General features: G+C 50.0%; 5 protein-coding genes across 5 annotated transcripts; 3 read left to right on the top strand and 2 right to left on the bottom strand.

Moving 5' to 3' along the window:
* Positions 1–4,358: 4,358 nt before the first annotated feature.
* LTR84_004079 (uncharacterized protein) lies at positions 4,359–6,179 on the top strand (the record flags this gene model as incomplete). Its single annotated transcript, XM_064847658.1, has 1 exon — positions 4,359–6,179. The coding sequence occupies one exon, from the start codon at positions 4,359–4,361 to the stop codon at positions 6,177–6,179; it is 1,821 nt and encodes a 606-aa protein (XP_064704770.1).
* A 940-nt stretch (positions 6,180–7,119) lies between these two features.
* LTR84_004078 (uncharacterized protein) lies at positions 7,120–7,782 on the top strand (the record flags this gene model as incomplete). Its single annotated transcript, XM_064847657.1, has 1 exon — positions 7,120–7,782. The coding sequence occupies one exon, from the start codon at positions 7,120–7,122 to the stop codon at positions 7,780–7,782; it is 663 nt and encodes a 220-aa protein (XP_064704769.1).
* An 812-nt stretch (positions 7,783–8,594) lies between these two features.
* Positions 8,595–12,580, top strand: LTR84_004077 (uncharacterized protein; the record flags this gene model as incomplete). Its single annotated transcript, XM_064847656.1, has 2 exons — positions 8,595–9,753; positions 9,825–12,580. 2 exons carry the CDS (start codon positions 8,595–8,597, stop codon positions 12,578–12,580), a joined length of 3,915 nt encoding a protein of 1,304 aa, XP_064704768.1.
* A 1,071-nt stretch (positions 12,581–13,651) lies between these two features.
* LTR84_004076 (uncharacterized protein) lies at positions 13,652–15,912 on the bottom strand (the record flags this gene model as incomplete). The annotated part of the gene is made up of 3 exons (XM_064847655.1): positions 13,652–14,386; positions 14,463–15,653; positions 15,736–15,912. 3 exons carry the CDS (start codon positions 15,910–15,912, stop codon positions 13,652–13,654), a joined length of 2,103 nt encoding a protein of 700 aa, XP_064704767.1.
* A 2,510-nt stretch (positions 15,913–18,422) lies between these two features.
* LTR84_004075 (uncharacterized protein) lies at positions 18,423–19,326 on the bottom strand (the record flags this gene model as incomplete). The annotated part of the gene is made up of 2 exons (XM_064847654.1): positions 18,423–18,803; positions 18,865–19,326. The coding sequence occupies 2 exons, from the start codon at positions 19,324–19,326 to the stop codon at positions 18,423–18,425; spliced, it is 843 nt and encodes a 280-aa protein (XP_064704766.1).
* Between the last annotated feature and the right edge of the window lie 2,166 nt (positions 19,327–21,492).

Raw genomic sequence — 21,492 nt, 5'->3', positions numbered from 1 at the left:
CAATTAGTTTTGGAGGTACGAGGGGAGGTGGAGGTGATCTCGTCTCTACTGGGTATTAAGCGAGAAGGAAAATGGCACTACTAACTAATGACTATCTCCCAACTTCAATGATGTGCCAGCTTCGAATTCAGACTCACGAGTACGGATACAGAGGAGCTGATATAACGGCATCCCCAAAAATAGCCGTTTCGTTGTGTCCGGGTGACAGGGTTTGTTCCCACGGTAGGAAAGGCAAGCACACGACTATTCGTACAAAAGACAAGGAGAAGCAACCGATTACCAGATTTGTTCACACCATCAACGCAGCCCAAGTACAATGAGGAAATTTCGAGGACGATCAACGCATCCGGCTTCCTCTACTGCACGTTTGTGAAGAGGAGGTGATGCCAGATGCTCCTCGATCGAGTGTCAGGTTGTTCAGGTCTGGAGCACAGAACCAGGATCCCTGCATGGCTGGGGACTAATGGGGTGATGAGAAACAACCCTAGGCGTCCGGATCTTGTTCATCACAATCCAAATCTTTGGGTCCAGTCTTTCGGTTGTTTGCCTCTTTGCCAGGTGGTGCCTTGCTTGTGCACCGTACAAGGACACGAGGATTGATGACATCGATGGACCGCGATCCAAACACGACCTACGGATACCGCTTAGAGGATAGGCTTACTTCGGACTTCTGGGAGGTTGGGACTTCCAACTCACGGACAACGAAGATCAACCCTCTCAGTAATGCTAGGGAGGATTGGACTCGGAAGGACGAGCACAGCTCTCCCTCTCCTCGATCTTGGATTGGCGGAATCGCAGACGATAGAAGGTTGTCTGGAGATGACGATTTGTACTGGACGGGTGTATCTGGTCGAGATACTCTGTACCTCGTACGCTCGTTGCCCACAAAGTGTCGACAGCCCCTGGTATCCATCTGGTCGACATATCCATGATCCTGGTCTACACAACCTGGAAAACGGGGTAGGACCGCCGACTGAGAGGTAGCTGGAGAAATTTCATGCAGCCATTGCCAGCACGACCAGATTCAAGTACTACCTACTGGGTGTGAAGATTGTGTTGTTTCACTTCACACATGACCCTCGAACGAATATTCAGAGGCACCTCAGCATCCGCATTCGACCCCGGCTCAGGACTCGTCTCCAAGGATGAAGGTGTTGAAGCCCACTCAGTATTCAATGTTACCATGTGGCTCCTCCCTCGCCCCTTTCGTCTCGAGTCGAGTCATGACTCTTCAGACGCCTGAATTCGGTAGCGCCTGGGAAGCGTGCATGGTTAACATCTAGATAGGGTCTGATTTGCTTGGGTTAGGGTTCAGGCCTCAGGCATTGCCGCTCGCGAAGGGGCCGAAAAAGGCTTCTGGGGGCGCGGCCCGTCCTGGACTGGCTGGAGATTGCCGGTAAACCACTTAATCATCCTTATTCATGCTTGCACCATTGCCACGGGCCATTGAAAAGATCGGAAGCAAATGCTGGACTCTCGAGTCTCGATAAGTGGGCCATTCGCTTGCGGCTTGACTGGCAGGGCATATTTTCTGGGGGCTGAGGTTTGGGGCACTTTTGGGGTTTCTGGAGTTCTGGGCTTCTTGGGCGTCTTTGAAGTTTGGCTCTTCGATGCTGCGCGTCCTGCCAGTAGGCATCGGCTGACTTCAAGCCCTGGGCTGACCGACACCACCGTTCACATCACTCCACTTTTGACAGAGGGGATTCTCTGAAAGAATGGAAACAGCCGCTGATGATATGTACCCTGCAAGTCAGGACAGGGAACAGCGACGGAACTATTGTTGCTTTCTGTGAGTCTGATTCCCTGATTCCCTGTTTTCTCCTGACCCAACACTCTCTGACTACTAGCGTCGACTCTTGCCTTATTCGTGCGATGATGATCATGCTGCCTTTCAAGGTTGTCTCAATCCATCCACGCCAGAATTTTGCTTCCCGCTCCCACAAACGAGGCACTCCAAGGCCAATGCCAACCATGTAACTACCTAGGTAGGAAACTTTTGATACTTGGCCTGTCCTGCTACCTGAATTCATTTCGGATACTGCAATACTGCAGAAGAAATTTCTGCTAGGACCCGGCAGCATTATTGAAACCCAACAACCAGCACCGAACTACTGGTTACGCTGACATGGATTGATAAGTCATAGATTACGAAGTATCCCGTCTACTCTCCAGAGCAGTCGTCTAAGACTCTGGTGGAGTACCTAGCGGACCATTGGGGCTATCTCTGCATCCGGCGCGATCGCCCCCAGGTTTGCCATGGGCGCTCTCTTTGATTTAGTGTCTCCGAAACTCCAGATTGTTCAGATGGCTTTGATTGATCGTCAACTTCAACAGTTACGAGTAGGAAGAGCCGTTCTTTCCGCCAACGTCTCAGGATTTATCTGCCACTTCCCAGCACCGTCTTCCACGAGGCGACCCTTGCAAAACCCCGTTTTAGTGTCCGCTTTAGCTTGCAAAGGTACCCAAGATTGGCGCACAGCGCCTCCCCAATGCTCGCTCCTCTTCGTCAACCGCAACTCAAGATCTCTAGTTAGTTCGACTGCGGGTCACTGCTGTGAGGTGCTCCATACCTACTCGTAGGTATCAACCAGAGACCATATGAACAGGCCAATGATTCCCTAGGTAAACAACCTCATACTTGAACTTGAAAGTGAGGTGGTCCAAGCATGTGCCCATCCTCGCTTCCAATTCATCAGGTAATAACTGGTGTTCGGCTAATCTCATTGGTAAACAATTGAGGTGAATGGCACGTTTCGTCTATATCTCCTAATCATGATGCTATAGTCAGTTAGTTTCCCCAGTTCGGAAGGAGTAAAGTCTGGCGCAGGGGCGCCTTTTCTCGTATTCCCTAGCGCACAAAAGGGCTCTCAGATATCTTTAGCACTGACCGCTTCAATCACCACGCAGCAATGCAGCATCTCATCGCCGTGTTTGCGGTAACATGATTAGTCTCAAGCCTCCCGTTCTCCCTATCACCCGCGGAGCTGCATCATTCAATCGTCCCGAGCCTGTCTTTCGGGCCCACCCATTCACTAGTCTCTGGCGTGGTGGTGTCTAGTCTCAAGAAAGGGACTTCTGCTCAATGCGCGCGTTCAACTACGAGGTACTCCGTACGAACACGCCCCCAACCCACAAGAGTTCTTGTGAAAAGCGGCATCACTCATGGTGGGCAGTGGCCACACTAACCTCCACATTTCAAGTTGCACGGAACATCGATGATCATTGCCATTATCCTCCTCCCTGCCAGCGTGGAGGAGCAGGATGAAACACAATCCACTACCACCATAGGACATGCATCTCTTACTCTCAAGCCACCAACAAGCCACGAAGCTCAAACCAGGTCATGAGCGTTTCTGGAGCGCATCTGCGAGAAGTCCGCACCACGAACTGTTAAAGCACAAAAGCTTTCTTCCGAGGTGTATCAGTCAATGCTGGGGCGGAGTAGAGCGTGGGGGATTACCTTCATGATCTTGCACCGATTTACCGGTGTCTGCCACAATCATCATATTTGAGTGGTGGCAGTGGCAGCACAATGTCGCCTTTTCCAAGACAGTATCAACGAGTAGCAGGTCTGCTACTCCTGAGTGCGTCCTAAGTGCATCCAAAAGGCAGCCAAAAAAGGCTACCAACACCCCAGCCGCGACCAAGCTTCGCCCTGGTACAGTACACCGGTTCTAGTAACGAACCAATTACAGCAGCTCAAGACGCCATCTCGGCCAGGGTCCCCGGTAATGCGAGTCTCTCAACCATTCATAGCGAGGCATAACTCAACCTGAAGCGTGTGACACCTCAAAAGACTCGACCTCACTTAGACTGGTGTTTTCAGAAGAGGCTTGACGCTAACTCTTGCGTGAGTTAAAGGCTCAAGCACGAGAGAACTGAGTTAGCGCTGCGATTCCTGGGAAGTCCACGAGGCCATGCGGCTCTGCTCTGCAAGAACTAACCCTGTTGTTCACACCCTTGGTCGAGGAAGTCATGACCACCCGAGAAATTGATGCGTTTGGGCTGCCCATCCCCCCCATGTTCAACAGCTCATCACTGTCGGGTGGCATTATTGTGGTCTGGATTCATTTCTAGCCCCCCTCCCAACTATGTTTCCTGACACCATTATAGGAGGAAAAGATAGTCCTCTGCTTCTTCGTTCCAGAGGAAAGGGAGGGCGGATCCACCCAACCATTTCCACTCACATATGCCTTTTTCTTAAATGCTCCCCTTTCACCTCGCCCAAATACCCTTTCATATGCCAGCCAGTACTACCCAAATCACACTGTCTCTTCTGATAGATCAGACTCCTTTTCCCCATTTCAACGTTGGTTGCACCTATCTTCCCAAGATTGTTCTCTGGATGATCAAGTGCCATGGAGTATAACAATTCGACCTACCAGGACCTACTCGGGAGTGAGAGGCCGGAGTATGCTAATGAGCCGTATGGTTACGGAAGCCACCAACCTGTTTGGTCCTTCCCAAGTGAATCATACGGTATCGATCCTTACCTTGATGCCCTTCCATCTCATGGAGGGTTTATGCCAAGCCATTATTACAATAATCAACCAAGAGGCAGTGGTCCTGCCTATGATCCTGTTGCTCATGGCTTTGGCCTCTCACCTCCAAGCATCACTCAAGAGCGTGAATTCCAGTTGGGTATGTGTCCACCTAGCTATGGAGACATTGGCCACTTCCGCTACACACGGCAAACGTCACCACCCGACTGTGCTGGATTTGCAGCATCCAGTACCGAGTCTACCACAAGTGACTATGCACTGAGTCCCGACATAATACGGCCAACTTATGAGTTACCCCTCTCTCCTCAAGACGGTGACTTGTTTAGAGTATCGATCGGTTCTCCTTTCAATCACAACAATTGGAACCCACAGTCCAATTTGATCGCTTCCCTACCAAGCTCCATACCTACTGGTCGGACACCATTGAGGATGAGCGACCTCCAAGTCACGCCAGAGCCAGAAGGTGAAGACGATCTGTTGGACGTCACCGAAAGTCTCCACGCTAAGCTCATCCCTGAAGAGCTTGAACTGTCAGAACAACTGGCTAGTCCAGCAGATTCGGGTCTTGGACTGTCTATCCACGATGACGACACCATTACTGTCAAAGACGAGGAGGATGTTGGAGCAATTGAGACTGACAATGACTCTGACTTCTATCCTGGAGCAAGGAGATCTGCTCGCGGAAGCACCAGTCGACTGAATCGTGATGGTACCCTCAGTCGACGCCTCTCGGGGACCAGACGCAGCTCCACTGGCAAAGGTGTCCTTGGTCAGCCCAGAGTCAGCAAACCCTTGAGTACACGCAAGAGTGCACCGGCACACTCACGCGAGAAGAAGAAGAATTCAACCAGCAGGACTAGGGTCAAGAAGTCAGAGAACCTAGAGCAAGTCATCAAGTCTTTTCCTTGCACATTCCATCACTATGGGTGCAAATCTACGTTTGCCAGCAAGAACGAATGGAAGCGGCATGTGGCTTCCCAGCATTTGCGTCTTGGTTATTACCGATGCGATATGGGATCGTGCTCTGCAGATGATATCCGCAGTCAGCAGAGAGGGTTCAATGACTTTAACCGGAAGGATTTATTCACCCAACACTGTCGACGAATGCACGCACCTTGGTCTGGAAGCAAGAAAGGCGAGGAAGGTGTCTCCAAGAAGGAAAAAGACAGCTTCGAGAAACAACTTGAGACTATCCGAACCCGTTGTTGGGTCGATCGAAGAAAGGCTCCGGTGCAAAGCAGCTGTGGTTTTTGTGGCGAGTCTTTCATCGATACCGAGGATGGGAAGGCCTGGGATGCCCGCATGGAGCATGTTGGCCGACACTTTGAGCGTGACACCCATCGTCTTGACCAAGAAGCTGTCGATAGCGGGCTCAGAGAATGGGCAATTAAGGAAGGCTTGATCCAACCGGGGAGAAAGAAGGGCGAATGGTGGCTCCTAGATCATGAGCCTGCCGGAGCTACACCAGCTTCAGCTGACAGACGACGAAGCGGAAGAACCGTCCCCAAAAAAGAAGAGAAAGGCCAAGAGGAAGATAGCAGCGACACAAGCGATGATGACTGCGATGCCGACACTGACACCGAAGTCGATGCTGAAGCTGAGGCTGAACAAGATGACACTTCGATGCAGAATGGCATCGTCGAAGGTGATGAGGATGCAGAAGGCGAGGATGAATAAGTGTTTCTTCTTTTGCGTTGGGTCCTCTACGGGGTGTTGATTTCATGATTAATGGCGGATAAAGGGAAAATTCAACTCGAGGATCTACGAGTTCTGGCATGAACAATTTGGTGATTGATGGAATATAATGATACCCAACATAGTCGATACATAGTATGAAAATGAGGAATTCGGATTGTTATCAACTCTTTTAACCTGAGTGTTGCTGATCCATCGAGGTCTTGAGAGTTAGGACAGAACCACCCTAGCGGTTGGGCTATTGGGGGTTGCTCAGGGGGGGGGACTACGGCTCAAAACATGTGCAGCCTGAACCCCAAGCGAACCCCCTACGGAGCCCACTTGGCCCGAGAGAGCCCGCCCTCGCGCCCCTTTGACCGCTACTGGAGTCAAAGTTTCTCCCTGAAATCCTCGTTGCCTTCTCCCTGCCACTCATTCTCCTATTAGGCTCGATTTGAGGCAACGTCTCTACCTGTCATCCGCGGTCAAGCTGACACCAATGAGCTTAGACCGTATACACGGTTGCTAACATGGACGCGATCTGATGAAGTCGATGCCTTTATTGGCTTTGGCAAGAGCACGTTCAGCGCCACTACTCCTATTGTCTCCAATCCATGGCCTCCTTTCAGGCCTTGTGAGGAACAAGGCGATTGCTTGTTCAAGCTTATAATGGAGCTCCCGGTCGCTTCTTTGTCTGGTAAAGTATTTTTATAGTGTCGTCAATCATTCTACGGACTGCCTCCACCACATTCCTTTGTTGTTTGACTATTCACTCGTTTGTTGTTCAATTGATATAATCTCGCTGGTCGTGATTTTATTACTCGACGAATATTTACTATCATCTGTTACGCGGGAATTTGTTTGAACCAAGAAATCGAAGAATACACTGTTCAATCGAACATACGATACTGAAAGACGGCACAACAAATACAAGCACAGCAAGATGCATTTCATCGGCAGCGTAAGTGTCCTCATGATGGCGGCAGGCACCGCCTTCGCCATTCCACATCCCTCCATCAACACCAACAAACTCAGCACTCGCGCAAGCGACCCAGTCCAACAACTCATCGCCATCGCACCAGGCTCCACCACCTGCGACGGCGCCTCCTTCCCAGACGAGTGTGCTGTGTCTTCAACAGAAGTCGTCAATGCCCTTGTCTCCGGCTTCGCGAAATACAACATCAACACGGCCGCCGAACAAGCCGCCCTCCTCTCGTGGATGGCCTTCGAGTCCGGCGACTTCAAGTTCAACCGCAACCACTTCCCGGCGCCCGGACGACCCGGCCAAGGAACACGCGCGATGCTCATGCCGAACTTCGTCCAGGAATATGCCGCCAGCATCCCCGAGTTGAGCGCGCAGGTCGCGGCCGCGGGCTCGGATCCGGCGAAGGTGTTGGATCTGGTTCTGTCCGATCAGTATGCTTGGGCGGCCGCCTCGTGGTACTATAGTACCAAGTGTTCGGCGGCGCAGAAGGCACAGGTTCTCAATGGTGGGCTGCAGGGTTGGCAGGATGGGTTTATTACCGGCTGTGTCCAGACGACGAATACTCCAGAGCGTCAGGCTTATTGGTCGAGGGCACGCCAGGCGTTGGGTGTTCCTGTCTAGATCGATCTACGATGCCACGAACGGGGAAGCTATCAGAAATTGTGTGGACTCCCCCGCCTCTTTGGCGAGATATGGTGCCTCATGCAACTTTCATGAATGATAAACATGAGATATGATTAGCATGTTAATTTTATGCTATTATACGTGCGACTAGATGAACATAAAATGCCAAACTTCTCCCCCTTGATACCAATTAATTTTGATTCAAAATAAAAATACCTACTCTCCTTAAAAGAAATAGTGCCTGGGTATGTCTTGCCCACTGTGACATTTAGCTACTCACACAGCCCCCACGGATGTCGGAGGCGATTCGATCAACGTCCGAACCGTTTACACCACTTTACCTTGTAATCGTGATCCTTAATTCCATTCACGGAAGTCTGGCATCGTTCAAGAGACTTCAGGTAGTCATGCCTTCTTGAGCCTCATCTACCAGTGAGCACCAGACATGTTTTGCCCGGCAAGCAAGAGATGGCGCATGGAGGAAGGCAAGTGCGCAATATGGCACACTCCATGTGGTTCGCCCTTGACCCTTGAGCTGGATTGGGGGCGTTCCCTGCAGCCTCATGCGACCAGCAGGCATACTTCCTGCCTTGATTCGTCTTGACCAGCACAGCCCTGGCCATTGGTGCCCGAGTCTTCAGCCCGATCATGCCTTTCATCTTTCTTCCTTCAGCATGCGGCTGTGAGGCTAGATTGTTGCGTTCACTGCACAGATCCAACATCCCGCATTTCGCAAAGATGAAGTTGAAGATGTGGAAGGTTGTTTCTCGAATGGATTAGCTCCTGTTGTATGCTCTTCAACCAGTACTATGGCTTCCCGGTCGCAGATCGAAGAGCCAGGGAATGTCATTATTCAGCCTCAAGCACAGAATGTGCTCGACATTCCAGGCAGCCCCTCTCAAAAGAGACCTCTACCTCACATCCTCGAGATCGGCATCACCGAGTTGTGGTGCCCTCCTGCCCCAACGGAGATCCTCGCCGATATCTGTTTTGTTCACGGCCTCAAGGGCCATCCGTTCAAGACCTGGTACGATGATAGAGGCTCTGGGACTGAAGAAGCCAGGACAGCAACAAAGACTAAGAAATTGAAGTCCTTTTTTCGCTCAGCTCGAACAAAAGAAGACCAAGTTGTTGATGGCGATACATTGGACCCCAAGAAGGCCACACGAAAACACCATGGGTATTACTGGCCCTTCGACTTCATTCCTAACGATTTCCCAAACGTCCGAGTTCTCACTTATGGCTATGACTCTCACCCGTCTCATTTCTACGTGGGCAAGACAAATCAAATGACCATTACTCAACATGCACAGACGCTCCTTCAGAAACTCACCAATAATCGCGTTGACTGTCTGACAAGACCAATCATTTTCGTTGCACACAGCCTTGGGGGCATATTAGTGAAGGATGCAATCGTTCAGTCCAGCAAGTACGAGAACCACCTGAAATCTCTCAGTCAATCGTGCTCTGCGATCTTCTTTTTTGGAACGCCGCATCATGGTGCAAGTGCCGCTAGGTATGGTGAGATCCTGACCAATGTTGTAGGTACGCTCCCAGGCGGCTTTTCCATGTACAAGGAGATCCTTAGAGGACTAAAACCCAACGGAGAAAAGCTCAGCTTGGTTGAAGGAGATTTCAACCAATTTCTCAACCAAAATATTCCTGCAGAAGAGAAGATACAACTTTATAGCTTTCAGGAAAGCAAGCCGATATCGTCCGTGAAGCGATTCGACGGCAAAGTTGTCCCTGATTTATCCTCCTTCTTCAACCGCAAAGATATCGAGCAATGCTCACATATCAACGAGAATCATATGGACATGGCACGCTTCCGATCCCCAAGCTCTTCAGCTTACGCGGATTTCACTGCAGGAATAAAGGGTTTCCTTGAGAGGATAAAGCGTCGCAGAGAGCAGTCAAAATCTATTGTACAGGAGAGGGAGCGTGCACGTCTGGCAACTGAACACAAAGGTGGGTAATCACTTAAGTGCTCCAGAGTACCTAATATTCCTTTCTCCAAACACCGCTGATTTCATCACCAGTCTTGATGGAAATCCTAGACTTCAAAGAACGATGTGTCCGACAACAACAGGTCAGCAGCACAGAAACCACACAAAAAACATTTGACTGGATTTGGACTTCCACCTTCAAAGAATGGCTTGAACATGAGACCCCATTCTTCTGGATCTCTGGAAAACCAGCAAGTGGAAAGTCCACTCTCATGAATTATATCGCGCAAGCGAAAGAGACAATCCAGACTCTACAGAATGCTCACAACAGGCAATGGAAGGTCATCTACTTCTTCTTTGACTTTCGCGCACGCGATGGAATAGGCAACAACATGGAAGGGTTCATCCGATGCCTCCTTTTTCAACTGTGTCGCGACTTGCCCGATCTCACTCAGAACATCCCGGAACTACAACATTTCCTCGACAGTTCAACACGTGAGCAATCAACGTTCACGTCCGAAAGGCCTCTTCCGATCGAGTCCTTAAAGAAAGCCTTTCTTCAGTGCCTTCGAAATCGTTCGGAAAACATCATCATTCTTGTTGATGGCCTTGATGAATATGAGGGTCAGAAGGTGGAATTGACCAATTTTCTAAAGTCCCTCCGCCGGCAGAACATCAAAATATGTATTGCGAGCCGGCCTGATCCCCCATTTCCAGACGCCTTTGAGGGTATACCCAAAATTCTCATGCAAGAACTTAACTTCGATGCCATTACGTGTTTCAGCTTAAACGTGTTAGAGCAGTTCTACTCTTCGCATCAGCATACGCCCGCAGCATTACATTCGTTGGCCAAAGATGTCGCACAAAGATCTCAAGGTGTCTTTCTATGGGCTCGTTTTGCAATTTACGAATTGATAGAAGGCCTGAGCTACGGCGAGAGCTTGGGTTCCCCAGCACTTGAAGAGAGATTGGAGGCAGTTCCTGAGGAGATGGAACATATTTATTCCCGAATATTCAAGCGCTACTCACCCGCCTATCGAAAAGCGGCAGCAATTGTCTTATTGCTGATCTGCTACAAAGTCCAGGAAGTCACTATCGGTATGCTTGAACTGGCGGTTCGTTACCACCCTGAAGCATGGCGTGACGTTGCCGATCACTGGATGCTCAAATCTCCGGAAACCAACGACAAGTCGTTTTCCAAAAGGCTCCTTGCCCTGACCGGCGGTATTGTGGAAGATTTGCCAGCTCAAGGCCGATTTATGGGTATGAAGTTCGATTGTAGCCTGCCTCGCTTGATTCACAGAACGGCAGATACCTTTCTGGAAGCGAATGGCTGGAAACTACTGCTAGGGGATGAGTTTGCGCTTGAACTCGGCCATGAAATCTGGCTGCGTATATGCGCCGAAGCGATATATCGGGAGGGCCCCAGTCTTTCCTTAAGGTTCCCGCCTAACCCCGACGACGATCCCTCTTTTTACGGTCTTTTTTTTGGTTTACAGAAGCCATTAGAGGTTCTGGAAGATGAGTCGAATATAGAATCGAGCTCATCTGAAGCACATTCTGAGAAGCCCGGCTCTGAGATACTTCTACTCGCTTACGCTACTCGGAGGATGTTTCGTCATGCTCTTGACTACGAGAAGCTAAGCACGCTGTCATCGCGTACACTTCTCCCGGCTTTAAATACTGCTTTTATAGGTATACATGCTCGCATGGGTGATGGTGTGTGCGATTGGATAAGCATGGACCATGTCTCAGAAATCTACGATATGGATATCGAGCCAATTGACTATGCGGTAGTCCATGGTCTGTTACTCTACGTGAGTGAATGCTTTCGCGATGGTCTTCAGCAGCAACAGCAGTTCAGAGTTGGCGCTAGACAATGGATTGTTGGCAAATTCTATGGCCTCCTAGGTCATGAGACCTCCAGTAGCATTGCTGGGACTTTCAACCGGCGTTTGAGATTCCTCAAAGCTTTGTTGCTGTGTGATCGTCATCTTGAATCTGATCCCGGTCACGATACCGCCTTTTCGATGCTCAAGCTCCTCTACGAATACAGTCCCGTGGTGGCGGATCATGAGCTTTTCTGTGCGGTGGTCAACACCAGCCCGAAGATCGTGCAGTGGCTGATCACACGACGCCAGCATCTGGATATGAAAAACCTAGATATAAAGCTCGTTGGTCCTGGTATCGATTTGGACATTAAAGAGCTTTGCGGCTCCAAAAATATTACACTTTTGGCCGCTCTTGGTTTGCGTATCGCTGCTGGAGATTGGAAGGACACAAGAACAATTCTTCACTATTTGGCAGAGCGTGGGGTGACTATATCCGAGAAGTGCGGCCCATTAGGGGGCATTCTTCAATACGTAATTGTCAAGTATGCCGACGACATCGACGAACTCTTTGAAGGTCTTAAGGTACTCGTCGAGGAGGGCGCTGATATTAACCAAGGTGGGATACGAGGCAAGCCTCTGGAGCTACTCTGGGAAGTTGCGAACCAGTCAGATTACTCTAGCATACATGATGTCCATTACGCACGCAGGGCGATTGAAAAGCTCCTTGACCATGGCGCAATCAACGAACGAAAAGATCCATACGGGCAGGTTCCTTCCAAGATCCAGATGAAACTGTTTGGGTGCAATTGGACCGACTACCAGGAGTGCAAGAGATATCATCAAGAAGGACCGCGAGTCGCGGGTAAGACGTGGCCGGGACCAGTGCCTCTGAACCCAAGTGATGCATTTAAGTTGTACTCACCCTATGAGATCCCTTACAAACAGGCGATGCGGCGATATCGCGAAGCTATGGGTATAGAAATACCCTCAGATGAAGAGGAAGAAGGGGAGGAGTAATCGACAGCATTGTCCTCGGATCTAGATGAGCCTGAAATGTCTTCAGAAGAGGAAGGATAGATGCACCATCACCTGAGACCCGGAATGCAGATGACTCTAGCAATGCTGATGGCGTCCTCCAGCCAGATGACTCTTTGTCTAGAATGTTCATACGCGGACATTTGATTGCGGTTCTAGCTGTGCTGAGCCAGCAATATATACACCGGACTCCATCAAGATTTTCTTTTGGCGCCTTTTGTTGGACATGCTACACCCCAGACACTTATTCGGTTCTGGATAGGGGAGGAAGTGATCGAAATAATGACGTGAATGATGATGACATGATGCCTACCTAGTAATGCTTCAACCCACTCTATAGCCTACTCTAAGCAGAGTCTTCTATGGTAGGTCGATGCCTGAGTTGTGCATGCAGGACGTCAGGGAATATCTCGTCTGCCGGTGCCCAGGTAAGATGTGTAGTTGGAATGGCATCTGAATGGCTACCCTACTCCTGGCGATGAGGAATTGGACACATGTCTCGTTTACATCGTGATTCGCGCATAAGATCTTTGGACACGGCGTACCTAAGTGCTCAAGACATGAGCTGTTGCAATATCATGGTTAACCATGTGCTCTACGTCGAGTTCGTCAGGGCGGGTTTCCATCAGTCATTTCACATTTGCCTGAGAGGACGGGCTTCAGTTTTATTTTTTAATGTTTTGTATTCGTGTTGTGATACAATGACTACCTAGTTAGGCACGGTGTCCCCCTGGTACGTAAGGTACGGGTAGGCAGGTAAGGTAGATAGGGTATCAATACCATTGTCCCATGTTCCTATGCAATATGCAAAAGCCGGCACAAGGTATGACCAAGTGCAAATCGAGGCCAATTTCCCCACCCATATGTGTGTGTGTGCCCATCTGTCTGTCTCTAGCTCCCTTGCTGTCATGAAAAATCTGCGATTAACTGATCTTGACTTGTTTCTTCGAACCATTGTGCCGGTGAAGTGAATTAACCACACTCAATTAGAGGCCTTTCAACTCATCTTAACTTTTCTCCAGCCACGTGCCGATGAGTGTGATCCAATCCCACTCAAGAAGACTTAGCTTTGTTAAAGCCAGGTAGCTTCTTCCACGCACTAGCAGCGGCATCAGGAACTCGCACACGGCCAAAGTTATTGTCCAAATCGAGTAGAATCTTCAGGGCGTTTCGGCTTCGTAGGTAGGGGAGCGGTGCCTTGGCCTCTCTAAGACCGACACCGGGTTCCATTTTTCCAGCGGTGGATTTCTGCAATTCGGCCTCTTCCGAACCGGGGAATGGGAGCATAGTGCTGAGGACTTCGTAGGCGGCGAGGGTGAAACCGAACTGGGGAGAACTTCGTAGGATACGTGCAGGACCGCCTTTGAAGAATGCTTTGAAGCCTTCGTCGCGGTAGACTTTGCGAGCACAATCGATGAGACCATTGTAGGTGGCGTCACCCTTGCGGGCTTCGACTTGGAGTCGGGTCTTGATCACATCACATGGGGTGGTGAGGTATGCGGCTGGCATGCCTGCAATCGCGCCTGCGGTGAGGAGCTGGACGACGCCGAGCTTTTTGGTGGGTGATTCACCGAAAAAGTCTTTCTTCAAATGGCTGTAGGTGGGGAAGTATATAGCAGAGAAAGGAACATCACGAAGCAAACACGCTGTGACACCTTTGTAGAGACCAAGAATACCCAAGTTACGGACAATCCACATCGCACTACGTTTGGGGACGTCGGCTTTCTTAGCCAATTCTCCTTGGACTTGAAGACGGATTTTGACGATTTCGAGAGGGTTGGTGAAGACCTGTTGTCAATTGATCAGTACACACTCCCAAGGGACAACTATGAAACCGCGATCTGATTACGAAGAGCGGACTTACCACTTGACAACCACCAGCCGAAGCACCTGCCAGAATCTCAAACTTCAAAGGAATGGTCCCAGTCTGTTTGTCTGTGAACCTTCCACGCACAAGGTCGTTTACTGTGAGTTTGATGGCCTTCTCTGGCGCCACACCAACCAATTGAGGGAGCACACCGGAGTACAGGCCACGGAAACCCTCATTCTTGATAACTTTCCGAGCACAATCAAGTGAATTCTCATACAGCCTTGAACCTGGATGGGAACTTCTCTGATTTTGCATACGAGTCTTGACCAGATCAATGGGGTACACCATGAAGGCGCCAAAAGCACCAGCAATACTGCCCAGACCGAAATGATGAGCTGATTCAAGCATACTCAAGAAGAACTGCCGAGACTTCGACACTGCTCGATCTGCGACATCAGTCATCGCACCTAGCTTGGCGCCAGCTGTTTGATAGCTTGCGTCCAACACTTTTGCGAAGTCGTCGAGGGCCAATCTTCCAGATGGGGTGTCCAAGCCAGCAAAGTGGAAGAGAATGTCAGCCTCCATTGGAGTGTACAGCGAGAATCGTGTCAGTCTAGCAGCCTCATTAAGGAAGTCTGTTCGATCGATCCTGCCGTCGCCGGATTTGGCGGTGGCGTTTCTGATGATTAGATCAAGCAAGTCCATCTCACGAATGACATTTTGGAAGGCGCGGACGTTGGCATATGAAATCTTTGTGCCAGTCGAGATGTTGCAGAGGGTAGGTAAGTTCTCCAAGAGATGGTCAGAAAGCTTATGTCCTGCAGTGGCTCGGATGATGCGCTCAAAGTCTTCAGGGTCAATGTATCCATCTTTATCCTTGTCATATAGATGGAAGGCTTGTCTTATCCGTTCACCTTGCAGGCCACGCATCATCTGGGCAAATTGTGGGTAGGTCATTTCATGTCGTCGTTGCTTGCCACCGATGTACAAAGAGGCCCATTCCGAGTTGAAGTCAAACGGGATGCTGTCTTGACCACGGTTCTGATCGTATATCTTTTGGAAGGTATCAGCCTTTATGGAACCGGTCCCATCAGTGTCAAAGAGTCTGAATGCGATTTCGTATTCAGCGTCGGACTTTGCCAGGAGGTTATCGAAGGAAGCCCATTCGGACATGGAGATCTTTCCGCGTCTGTGACGATCTGCGACACCAAAGAGGATACCATATTGTTCTCTCTTGATCTTGTGCTGTTATTGGGGCCAACGCGTCAGTAAGTGTTCAAGGTCCCGACACAGATCGGTGGAAGGGAAGGAAGGTAATGTGACGTACATAATCTTCTTCCGGGGGAGCAACGGCGTTGATGAAATCCTCCTCATTCATGTACAGCTCATCATCCTCACCCCGTTGAGCGTACTTCAGGAAGGTGGCTTTGGATTCGGTGGAAAGGTTGGTTGGAAGGGTGGAACCCAAGAGGGACTCCTTGACCGTTTCGGCGACAGTGGCCATGATTGCCTGTTGAGGAGGGAAAAAGAAAGATGCGATGGACCGAGATCGATGTCAAGGTCGAGATCGGTGTTCACAAGGTTGAAGGGATGAATGCAATTGTCAACCAGTGAAGGTCCAAGACAACCACCGACACCAGACACGACGGTGGACAAGAATAGAAAGTGTACCGGGTCTAAGAATTTTGGGGAAGAAAAAGAATGTCTTCTGTAGATAGAAAGAACAATGGAGAAGAAAAGGATGGAGGATAGGCCAGCCACAGGGACAGATGCTGGACGAGGACGAGGACGAGGACGAGGATGAGGATGAGGGCAAGGAACAGAAAGCTAATGAGCGCAGTCTGGGGAAACGGAATGGAACGACGTGTGTGCAGTGCACAGTTCAAGTCAACTGCGGCGGTGTCCCTGGGGTGGATATGGATGTCTGGATGATGGGATGAATTTTGAGAAATTTCGAGATTGCCAGACCGGGAAACCTTCTGACCGGGAAGCAGCACTAAACGACCGCTAAAGAGCTACAGACTACTAATACAAGGAGGCGGCCAGGCGGTTTCGGATAAGCAATCCACCACGCCTATGCCAGCGGCCCAGGGACCCAGTCGGAGTTGGCGGTCAGTGGAATCTCACAGGTTTAACAGCTCCTAATGGGTGCTAGCTGCTCCCTGATGCTTTGCCAGTGGTGTCAGTGATTTGGAGTAAAAAGTTCGAAGCACCGAGGGTTCTTTTTTTTGGTGCCCGCTTGGATCCCTCTCCCTCCCTCTCCAACTTTTTTCGAAAGTCAGGTACCGAACAAGGAGCTTGAATCCTGCACTGCTCGACGGGCCGGGTGACCGTTCGGGGTAAGCCGCTTGCACAGCAAAAACAATGCACAATTCTTGAAGCTTGAACCACGGCGTCAAGCTACAGGGGTAAACAGGGATATATGTCTTCAGGGTTCAACTCGACTGCCCTGCTTTTACTGTGCATCACAGCGCGCATTTATCATTACTATGCCCCAGGAGTAACGTCCATTGTCCAGGGCTTCACCGCGCCTACCAAAACGCATTTTCTAAGCTCCCGCCACGAGCAAGATCTCTGTGTCACTCTCGGGAGCCATACCACAACAGGCTAGCCGCCTCCCACCCACCGTGGGAGCACCTGCAGCCTCAGGTCACCTCCCCGGAAGAAAAGTACCTAAGCGTGATCTTCACAATTTATCGTCTCGACTCTCGAGACTGAGCCTTCAGCTACATACATACCTAGGTACCAAGCTACGAGCCCACGACCCCGAGTACATAGGTAGGTAGATAGGATACACGGGTACTTTTACTTTTCGTCAGTCTAACCTCCACTAACTACGTATATCATGTCATGACCATGTCATGTGGGCTTGATTTTCGGGTGTGCACTGGCAATCGCAGAGTGCTGCCGGACATAGGCTAATTTCGGGTGAATGGAGGGCGTACCTGACTTGACTGTTTTGTGGTCGTGGGCGCGCTGCACCAAAGGAAAGGAAAAGGCTTCGCGTCCACGCGTGGGCTCCATACCTAGGTACTTTCGATCATGACACTACGAGTCGTGACCACCGGGAACAGGGACCGACCTGGACCACGCATGCTGGATGGCGCTCCTTTTTCTTTTCTTTTTCTTTTTTACCGCTCTTCCGACACCTATCTAACTCGACGTTCTTACACACCGCGAGTCTCTGACCGCCCGGGAGTTCGGTCTCGTAGCCTGTTGTTGCTACCTCAGGCGTGTCGCAGGCATTCCACGCAACGTTGTCAGCGTGTTGTGTTGTCTTGTAGACTTCGGGCGTAGAAGAGCAGAGTGGTTATTAACTTTCCGAAAATGAAAATGAAATAATAAAAAAGGATGTTTCGTCATTTCATAATCCCTGGCTCAACGCAGCCTTATTTATGCTGCGCATGAGTCAGGTTTGTCTTCTGCACTGGTGCCGCTCCAGACTTTGATTCCAAATCCGTTTCCTCTCTTTCTTTCCGATCTACTGAGTAACCGGCGTGCGTGATGCTTGGAAATCCCATTGCCAGTGGAAGAACACCAACGTCACATGTTCCGGGCTTGCTTTTTTGTGGTGAAACATCATGGCGGCCGACAATCCATCCGTCCCTCCCACAATCCTATTCTGGTTGACAATCGCCCTTCTTGCCATCAACAGTCAAATCTCTGTGTCTTGTCCGTATATAACGCCATGCATCTCTGACACTCCCCCCAAAATTCCAATGCAGGTAGGTAGGTGAGTGGGCGGAGGAAATCGGCCAGGACAAGTGTTCGTACAGGGTGCGCAAAAATCAAATATCGCAAAACATACACGCTCTCCTCTCATACACCAGTCAACGGACACCTCCAAACCTAGTCCCATATTACCAGACTCCTCGGACCACTTCCGAAGACAATAAAGACCAAAAGCAAATTCGTTTCTTCATACTGCTCTGGATCGAATGACAGGATAACCCGAAAAGACATCACACTGTTGTCGTGTTCCTCTCCCGTTCTTGTCCTCTAATGCCCTCTCTTTCAATGCGTATAACTATATCCGTTGCTAAGTCGAGAACTGGGATGATATCCATTGCCACTGTGCGTGTCAGAAGAGAGGTAGTCGTTCTGCACCTCTGAGAGGATGACGCCGACGCTGGGAAGACTAGTGGTGGTGGGGACGGCAGGGTTGTGTTGTTGTTGCAGGACGTTCCCGCCTACCAGCTCGGAAGTGCGTCGGCTATGTCCACCGTGGCCACCTAGGGCGATGCCACTGTCATCTGTGTGGTCGAAGTCATCTGGAGATGATGTATGTTCATGCTCTCCATACATGGCTGGGATGGGACTTGTGCGCGAGGTCGCTCTGCTATGTTGTCTTTGACGACCTCCCGCACGCAGAGTGCGAGGGCGTTGTTGAAGTATCTGTTTGAGATACCTGGTTAGTCGGTTTGGACAGATGGTCACGGAGGACATTGAAACTCACAACTTTCTCCACATCTTCCCACCTTTCTCCGACTTCATTAGCAATCGTCGTCCACATCTCCTGTCGATGGCGACCATATACGACCAGCAGATTGTTGACACGAGTTTCGCTCCAGTTGGTGTCACGTGCCTTGGTCAACAGTCTTTCGTGTCGTTTACGACAAGCATTTCCTGATTTCCCAGGGAAGTGCCGATTATGGATATCATCCCAAGCCGAGCCTCGGCTTCTCTCTTCTAGAAGAATGGCATCTTCATCTGCCGTCCAAGGTCCGCTTTGACCTGGCCGTACGGCACTTCCTCGCTGCATTTGTGGTGCTGGATGTGATAGAGGTCTGACTGGTTGCATGTAGGACATCATAGGTTGTTGGGCATAGTGTAGTTGAGCATCTCCCCAGGTCATGTTATGATGTGGTTGAGGTTGAGCCCAAGACTGAAGTGTGGGAGGATTCATGATTGCGGCCATGTTGGTGGTCGTTTGAGCCGAATGGCGAAGGTCGTATGGTGCTGTTCGTTGTACAGTCTGTCGTGGAGCGGTGCGCTTCTTTGGCATTGATTCCAGAAGAAGACGCCTGGTCATATCCCGAGGCCAAGGAATGGGTCTTTGAACGCCAGGCTCAAAGGTCGAAATACCGGCTCGTTGGAGTGGGGAGATTGGAGGGCAGAATCAGGATTATGATTACAGAAAGGAAAAAAAGGTGAGGTGCAACGAGCGTACACGAAGAATGGAGGACAGATAAACAAAACGACCGAGGTGACCTCCTTGCAAAAGGTTGAGGACTGGATACAAAGAAGACTTGTTGGTCCGGATGATTTGAGCCTGACCACAGGTTTATGAATGATTGTATCCAGCACACATCGGCCTCGCAGCAAACTTGAAACGTGGGGCGTCAATCTCAGATTTGAAGAAGAATAAAAGAGACGCGAAACTCGATACCCTCAGATCAAGTCTCAGAAGTACCATAAAACTGACGATGAGCCTCACTCCAAGCGCACGCTCAGGTAAAAGCGCCTCATGGGAGACAGGATATCGCTCGGTTCATTGGCCAGCAGCCGTGGTCAAGGTTGAAGGAATCGACGCTGCAGCGAAGATGAAACTTGAGCCTTGCGCCGGAGAAGTTGTTTGTGTGGACCTTCCATCCCACCCATGCACGTACTCGCTGTACATATATTTGGTACAATACCCTAGATGAATGTCAAGGAGTGAGCCACTTACAGATGGTTATGACAGCGGCTCTCCTAGGCGAATCTCCATAGCCGCCGGGAGACATGGGCAAGGTAGGTATGAAAAGGCTGACTTGTTATCCATCTGGCAAGTCGTGGCCACATGTAGACCCGTTGGGTTAGTGTAACTCCCATTGCCCCAAAGTGCCCAACATAGTACGAGAGGTCAAGATGGGTATTGGTCAACTCATGCAAAAGGTCATAGATTGGGGTATGAACAAACCCACCTACCTAGGTAGCCGCCAGATCATGACATGCTGTGGTGGTTTCTTTGATACAACCCAAACAGGATTGGTGAGTTTGATACTTGACAAGAAATGGACGAGCACTCCTCAACTGAGCATAGAGTGCACAGTCAAGCGTCCCCAGTCTCAATCAACAGCATCACTGACGTCTTCCAAACGCAGATCCTGAGTAGATATGATTCAATAGCCGCTCACCTGAGGTTCGATGAAGATGCGAAACATAGGTTGTCTGCTTGTGTGTGGGTGGTTGGCAAGCGCTTAGAAAGAAGATCAGAAATGAAGGGTTCTATAAATAGCCACGGTAACCTCTTCAGGCAGTGTCAATACCCTTGCAACGCGCCGGTTGGTCACTGGGATCGACGAGTTTAGCTCTCTGGCTCTCTGGAACTTTAATCGCGATTTAAGATAGTGGGTGAAAGATGCAAGGAAATATGGTAGAAAGGCGATGGTGGAACAACAACATGGAAGGAAGGCATCTGGGAATGCCAAGCCATTCAAGCCTCCGGCTGAGGGGCTTTTGCCTTTCATTACCTTGGAAATTGTGTACCTAGGTACCTACCTATCCAAAGCCACACCGGGTATGATTGACATCTCTGCGACCTGTAGTGAGAGCAGAGGATGGCATTCACGCCCGAGATAGAACACGGCGGTACAAAAACTCCAGTAGATACATCCACTAAACATGTTTCTGGGTGACAAGTGATATCATCTCATTGCCTATGTCTACGAGATAGTGGTCTGCACTTCTCTTCCATCCCCATCGAGCCTTGTGAGTCTGTTCTTCTATGTACACTTCAAAATATTGTCCAAATCCACAAAGGAATCCAACGAAGGATGTTTCGATGCCCTGCATCCAACAGGGACATCCACTTCAATTACCAAAATTTCATTGGCTGATTTCCAACCGAGCCCTTCTCCGTCATGGAGGTTTGTCGTCATATCATAATAATTTCCAATGCAGCGCTGAGAAACCAATAACCAATACATCACGTTCACATGAGACCCGCTGGTTCTGCTCATCTGCGAGTCCATCTCCGTTCGTCTCTCGACATCTTCTTGTTGTGCGTTCCGTAGTAGTCTTCCTCCTCAATCGGGGTGACACAATATACGACTGGTGTCTCAGACCAAGACAACTGTCGTCGTGTGGATTGAGAGCTTGGTGT

This window comes from Exophiala bonariae (genome assembly GCF_035927105.1).
Source record: "Exophiala bonariae strain CCFEE 5792 chromosome Unknown scaffold_18, whole genome shotgun sequence".
NCBI classification, from domain to species: Eukaryota; Fungi; Ascomycota; class Eurotiomycetes; order Chaetothyriales; family Herpotrichiellaceae; genus Exophiala; species Exophiala bonariae.
Note: the sequence above shows the minus strand (reverse complement) of the source record. Positions and strands in the feature narration are given on the sequence as shown.